This window comes from Berghia stephanieae, chromosome 13 (genome assembly GCF_034508935.2).
Source record: "Berghia stephanieae isolate SIO BIC M18660-M18661 chromosome 13, UCSD_Bste_1.3, whole genome shotgun sequence".
Classification (NCBI taxonomy): Eukaryota; Metazoa; Mollusca; class Gastropoda; order Nudibranchia; family Aeolidiidae; genus Berghia; species Berghia stephanieae.
This window is the reverse complement of record NC_088372.1, coordinates 29,458,964-29,466,463: the sequence shown is the minus strand read 5'-3', so window position 1 is coordinate 29,466,463 and position 7,500 is coordinate 29,458,964. Positions and strand designations below refer to the sequence as shown.

Sequence of the window (7,500 nt, the reverse complement as noted above, 5' to 3'; positions counted from 1 at the left end):
CAGGACTCGAATCCAGGACCTACATGTCCGAAAGGCGAGTGTCAAGTCCCTGTCCAACAGCAATACGTAACATGTAAATCGAGACATGATGCCTGTTAAGCGATATTACAATTTATCTCGACAGAGACAACACTGTTGACGGCCAGATACTCATTTGACACCTGAGTACGGTGAGAGAATGTGAGTAAAGAGCCTTTTCCGTGGACTGACTCAACTATACGCCGAGCGAGGCTCGATCCCAGGACCTTCCGATCCGAAAGCGAGTGTCATACCACAAAACCACATAGCCGCACTGTTATAATGTGGGGCCAGTACTGACCCCACGTCTTTTTTGGATCATCTGTGCCTTGACGTCCGGTCGGCATGCATTCAAGATAGCTATGGCGTTGTAGCATTGTGCGGTCTTGTGGTATGACACTCGTTTTCGGATCGGGGCGTCCTGGGTTCAAATCCTCACTCGGCGCATAGATGAGTCCTTGGAAAAGGCTCTTTACTCACATTCTCTCGCCGTACTCAGGTGTAAAATGTGTACCTGGCCGTTAACAGCGTTGCCTTCGTCCGAAAAAAAAGGTAACATCGCCTAACAGGCGTCATGTCCCGTTCTAAATGATAAATTATGTTGCTGTTGGACAGGGACCCCTTGTAAAGCGGTTTGAGAACAATTCGTGGATATTGCGCTATAAAAAAGCTCACTTTTGTTTTCTATGGTTGTGGAACAAGTTGTAATCTTGTGTGTTTTATTACCTGCTGATAACTCGTATTATCACACTTTGGCATAGTGACTTCGAGACCAGATATGGATGTGCTTAGACACATGTCTTCCATCATTTGATTCGTTACCTGAGTCGAGAGAGGTATAGTAAACTAATTATAATTTTATATAACGGTAAAAGTGACGTGGATGATAATATTATGAAGTAGATGATGATAGTGATGATAATCATATCGTTTATGGTAAAAGAGTAATACTGACTGACAATGACAAAAAAAAAGTGATGCTGCTGCTGCTGCTGATGATGATGATGATGACGACGACGACGACGACGACGATGATTATGATGATGATGATGAAGATAATGATGCTGATGAGAATGCTAATAATAATGCTAATAATGCTAATAATAATAATAATAATAATAATAATAATAATAATAATAATAATAATAATAATAATAATAATGATGATGATGATGATGATGATGATGATGATGATGATGATGATGATGATGACGATAGTGATGATCCTAATGTATTGGCTATAAGGCCATTGATTTAATAGGCAGTCCACCTTTCCAAAATAAATACTTCTAGGATCAATGATGCTGATGCTGATGAGAATGCTAATAATAATGCTAATAATGATAATAATAATAATAATAATAATAATAATAATAATAATAATAATAATAATAATGATGGCGATGATGATGATGATGATGATGATGATGATGATGATGATGATGATGATGATGATAATGATAATGATGATGATGATGATTGTGATGATGATCCTAATGTATTGGCTATGACGCCATTGATTTAATAGACAGCTCACCTTTCCAAAATAAATACTTCTAGGATCAATCTGCTTTTTCAGGAATGGATTCACATTGTCCAAGTACCATCGGAAATCTTTGCATTGTAGGCCTCGACTTAGAACTTTCTGGAGACTTACATCACCAACGTCACTCTGAAAATATCATCAAATCTAAACTGTCCTTTTAGCGTCCTTTTCAACAGAGCTGTAACTGCTTCAGAACTTATTACTTATTAGTGGTGGTTGGATGGGAGCATCACCCTTGAATCAATACCTATGATGTTCGCATGGGTGTACGATCCGATAGTGATGTCGTTTCTTCTTCTCTTTACTAGCCTATGCTGCTTCTTTGGTTTGTGATTGTATTTTTGACAGGGATATTTTTTTTTCTGTAAATCTTCTGCCTGTTTGTTCTTGGTTATTTATAATTTAGCTTATGATATCTTTAGGTTATGATTTTGATTTACATTTGTACTATTTTTGTTAGATTGCTTGCTTTTTTTGTTTCAGCGGTCTCTCATATAACCTCAATTGTGTTGGAAGAGACCTAAAGCAACAAACAAACAAACAAATTATTACTTATTAGACTTTTTCAGTAACTTGAAAAATAGGCTTTGAGTATTCTATATTTTGCGATGTAATGAAAAATGTCAAAAGTAAATTATGACTCTAATAACAAAAACAGTACCACATTTTAAAAAAATGAAAAAAAAAACCACCCCAAAAACAGCAACAACAACGCCCCTCCCTCCCTCCCCACCAAAAAACAAAAACAAAAAACAAAAACAAAACAAAACAAAACAAAACCCACCAAAGAAAAATAAAAAGAGAAAAAAAGACAACAAAGCACACAAACTAAAAAATAAAAAAACCCAACAAAAATAAAACAAAAACAAATCCAAAAAAAAAAACAACAAAAAAAACAAACAAACACCACAACAAACAAACAAAACAAAATAAAAACACAGATTACTACGTCGCTTCAGCCCTTGATCTTCATCAGGGGCTTAGACAAATCGTGTTTCGTCTGTCCTCTGCTGAAGGCCAAGGCCCGAATCACCGTGTGTTTATCTTTTTATTGTTTCGTTGAATGAGCCATTTTTACAATAGATATTTTCATATCATTTTAACTGGCTTATCTAGGCACTTTTAGCTTTGTTTTGCGTTACATGATGCGAGCTAAATTAGTATAATATAGATTATTATTGTTATTAATAATATATTAATGCAGAACTCCAACCTCAAACTGAAGCACTCGATGTAGTTCGGCTATGTGGTCTTGTGGTATGACACTCGCTTTCGGATCGTAAGGTCCTGGGTTCGAGCCTCACTCGGCGCATAGTTGAGTCCTTGGAAAGACTCTTTACTCACATCCTCTCATCGTACTCAGGTGTAAAACGAGTACCTGGCCGTCAACAGCGTTGTCTCGGGGAAAAATGTAGTATCGCCTAACAGGTGTTATGTCTCGTTTTACATGTTACGTGTTGCTGTTGGTCAGGGTCCCTCTGTAAAGCGCTTTGGGGCACATTTAGTGGATATTACCGTGGCCTTCGTAAAGTTATGGCCTGATACTGAACAAAAAATGACGTCAAAATGCCAGTCTTTTTGCACAAAAGAAAACAAATCGTGAGTTGAATTCAATAGTTCAACCAATGAAATGACTTGTTTCCATGAGCTCTACTAACGACAACTCACTAGGCCGTGCAAAAACCAAATAATGACGTCAAACTGCCAGTCCTTTTGGATTTCAGTATCAGGCATAATAACGATGGCTACGATATTACCCAGTATAGATAGAATGCGCTTGGCCAAGGAGTTCACAACATTGCCATCCGGAAGTATAACGACCAACACACAAACTCTGTGTAACCATGAACTTTTATAGTCTGGTTAATACAGTTTATGGAGAACAACTCACAAACGCGATGGCAAAAACAATAACAAAGGCCTGAGTGACGTCATTTGCATACTATCTATAAAGCTCTAGTTTTTTTGTTGTTTCTTTTTAGTACTTACAATGTTGTAGATGTTTTTCTCGTAGAAGAAATGTCTGTAATAATCCATCCACACCTCAGCAATTCTGTAGGAGTTCCTAGGGTCGAACTTCAGAACGTTTTCCAACTTGATTGGTGATGCTGTCCTCAATACGCGTCCGACCCAGGAACAGGTGGACAACAGTATTCGACCGCCACACATCCAAATCTATGATGGGATTGATATGTAATTGTAATACTGGTTACTCGTAATTTTGAATATGTAAATAGGGACAGCGTGGCTCAGCGGTACGGTCTTCGCTTCGTACCCGAAAGGTATTGAATTCGATCACCGGCCGCTGCGCTGTGTGGCATTGAACAAGTCAGATCGCCCTAGCTCAATTTGCGGCGCTGCACTGCGGCTGACGCCTGGGTTATTCCAGGATTCCCTTGGAATAGACCCTAGAGACAAATTTCCCCTGTGGGATAAATAAAGGATAAATAAAGTCATTTAAGTGTCTCCAGTTTCCTTAACATTCTTACCTGAACATATTTTTTGCAAAGTCAAAATGTCGACGTTTCATGTAAGTAATAATAAAAAAATTATATTCATTAGATAGGCAATTTAATACACATCTTAAAAGGTATATATAGAGCAACGTAATGTCTTGATTGAATCAAAAGATATGAAGAAACAAATAAGGGTGAACTTTCTTTTACACATGGCTGTAAATAGATAGGGATATCTGTCATGAACAGAAAGAATATTGTTGATCATTGTTTTGATTTACTAACAAAATGTTGTGAACTGAAATTGTGATTTTAAATAGTCGTAAAGTTGTGTTTTTCTAACCTTGAAGGACATCTCAATGTTTTCTCCTCCCCATGACATCATCATTGGGTCGTAAGCTCCAAGATGTTTGAACCAGTCTCTGGATATGGAGTAGATGTCTCCAGGCATGGTTGGCGAGCTTAAGGGTTTGGTTGGGGAGAAGGATGAAGCAAGATGAGAGGTAGATAGCAGGTAATATATATATATATATATATATATATATATATATATATATATATATTTATATATTGAATCGTGTTTGATACAAATATGGTACGAAAAGTGCTCGACATGTAGTAATGGAGCGAATTATTATTTAAAATATTTACCACAATGTTTGGGGCAGTCTACATCAATGTTTCAGGCTTAATTTGCCATCTTCAGGACTGAGAAAACAACTCAGTCCTGAAGATGGCAAATTAAGCCTGAAACATTGATGTAGACTGCCCCAAACATTGTGGTAAATATTTTAAATAATATATATTTATATATATGTAGAAACGTATGTCTTGGCCACATATAAGTGAGTGATGTAATTTATATTTTATATTTTATATATTAACACACACACACACACACACACACATATATATATATATATATATATATATATATATATATATATATGTGTGTGTGTGTGTGTGTGTGTATACATATAACAAAACTATTGTTTTAAAAAATCATATGAAGTATTGTACAAACATGAATACAACAGCTTTGTGTTTTTTTAAATTTATTGTTTTTAGGGGTTTCACGGCGCTTCCAACACATTTAGGTCATATCGACCAGGCTGTAACCCCCCCCCCCCCCAAAAAAAAAACAAAAAAAAAAAACAAAAACAAAACAAAAACAAAACAAAACAAAAAAACCCCCCCCCCCCCCTCCCCACAAATACAACAATAGAAAATGTGCTATAACCCCCCCCCCCCCAATAAAAAAAAAAGATTAAAAAAAAACCCGAAGAAAAAGAAACCAATCCCCCCCCCCCGCCCGCCCCCCAAATACAACAAAATACAAATAACCCAATAACCCCCTCCCCCGTCTTTCCCGCTAATTGTATATATATATATATATATATATATATATATATATATATATATATATATATATATATATATATATATATATATATATATCCAATACTTTCCTTCCCATCGTTGTAGATACAAGTACAAAATCCCAAATTCAAGCACCTAATCAATCCCGAAATAATATATTACCCCATTGAGGCGATGGACAACAACAAATGTCCTTGATTTCTTACTCTTACTCAAAATATATCTGTCCCGTGTCCTTCACCGTTGTCCAGTCAAACATCAGATCGTGAATATTCACCGTGCCAATAGAAACATCCGACTGGAATGGCTTTCTTGACACACCGAATGTGTCCTCATTGTCAATGGTGTGGCTGGAAGGAAAGGTCACCGTGCGAGGGTCAAGGACGATCGGGTATATCAGTGGCTCTAACCAGCCTGAATGAAAGTAAAAAAAAAAAAAAAAAAGGAAAAGAAAAACTGATTCTTAGTATTTTAACCCCCCTAAAAAAAATAACAACCACTCCCCCGCCCCCCCCCCCTTCCAAAAAAAAAAATTAAAAGAAAATTGAGCTTTTATATAGCGCAATATCCACTAAACGTGCTCAAAGCGCTTTACAAGGTGTCTCTGGCCAACAGAAAAACTTAACATTTAGGACAATACATGGTATGAATAACAATTTCTTTTTTTTTTTTCGACAGGATAACGCTCTTACTCTTAGCAGCCATGTACTCATTTTACATCTGATTACAATGAAAGAACGCGAGTCAAGAGCCCTTTTTTCAAGGACTCAATTATGCCCTATTCAGAGTCGGGACTCGAACCCAAGACCCTCCGATCTGAAGGAGAGAGTCACACTAAAAGGGCATATAGCCACAATACCGATTTATAGTGTCGGGTCACATATTATGTGACCAGACGATTCAGTCGGGAAATATCTTGGAGTAAAAAAAAAAAAAAAAACAAAACAAAAAGTAGTCCTTCAAAGCCATTAGGCCCTTGCAGCTTGAGTATATCTCGGTTTCTATAGCGTGAAAAGGACAATAGCAATCGCTTGTTACTCTTTGGATAGGACACCAGACGATGGTAAAGTACTTTCCGCAAGATCAAATATACCCAGCTACCCAATCACTGCTTGGTGGACAGAAGGGGGGGGGGGGGGGGGGGGGGGGGGGGGGGCTGTCTGTTTAAGCCAATGAAAAAAATAAGCAACATACCAGGAAAACATTCGATGCGCGAGTCAAAAAAGACAACCACGTCTCCCTTGGAGTAGAGAAAGCCCAAGTTACGGGCCTTGATCAGCCCTAGTCTCCTGGTGGATCTGATGAGTCGAACTTTCTTCAAAGGCTGCAGGTATCGTTCCAACGGGCGTCCCAAATGTGCTGGTGAAGTGGGATTAAAAAAAAAGCCTTGAGCTTTTATATAGCGCAATATCCACGAAACATGCTCTAAGCTCTTTACAAAGGGTCCCTGACCAACAGCAATACGTAACGTGTAAAACGAGACATTTAGCCTGTTAGACGATGTTACAATTTTTTTTCCGACAAAGACAACGCTGTGAACGGCCAGGTATTCATTTTACACCTGAGTAAGGTGAGAGAATGTGAGAAAAGAGTCTTGTTCAAGGACTCAACTATGCGTCGAACGAGGCTCGAACCCAGGACTTTCCGATCCGAAAGCGAGTGTCATACTACTAGACCACATAGCCGCACAGGAATAAAAATTAAATGAATCATTTTCAAATAAGAACAAGACCGTCCTCACCAATGTTCCGGGCTCAAACACATTTTTAAATTAATAACAAAAAGTAATCGAAAACACTTAACGTATAAAATTCAGAAAGAGGGGAGAATAGATAAGATAAAATTGTCTTGACTAGAGAAGAACAGCTCACATCTTGGTATTTTTGGATTCTACTGGTTGTATAAAGATAATAACAATCATATCCATTAACCCCCCCCCCCCTCCCCCCTTACCACCTACAGAAAAATCGTCACATTTATTAAGTCACAATATACATTTTTGGTATAATTGGTATTATTGTTTATTGCCGCTTTACTTGGTTTGAATGTTGGATGAAACAACCAAGAGAAAATAAAGAAACGTCCCCCCCCCCCCCCCCC

General features: G+C 37.7%; 1 protein-coding gene across 1 annotated transcript in view; it reads right to left on the bottom strand.

Annotated features, from left to right (window-relative positions):
* The window catches only part of LOC144958647 (polypeptide N-acetylgalactosaminyltransferase 1-like), a 17,429-nt gene that overhangs the window by 4,588 nt on the left and 5,341 nt on the right, over nucleotides 1-7,500 (bottom strand). The window contains exons 5-10 of the mRNA XM_078890756.1: nucleotides 6,595-6,759; nucleotides 5,613-5,814; nucleotides 4,364-4,481; nucleotides 3,554-3,739; nucleotides 1,556-1,690; nucleotides 745-840 (exon numbers count right to left, since the gene is read on the bottom strand). Coding sequence (XP_078746882.1) covers nucleotides 745-840; nucleotides 1,556-1,690; nucleotides 3,554-3,739; nucleotides 4,364-4,481; nucleotides 5,613-5,814; nucleotides 6,595-6,759 — 902 coding nt within the window. The remainder of the gene's footprint in view (nucleotides 1-744; nucleotides 841-1,555; nucleotides 1,691-3,553; nucleotides 3,740-4,363; nucleotides 4,482-5,612; nucleotides 5,815-6,594; nucleotides 6,760-7,500) is intronic.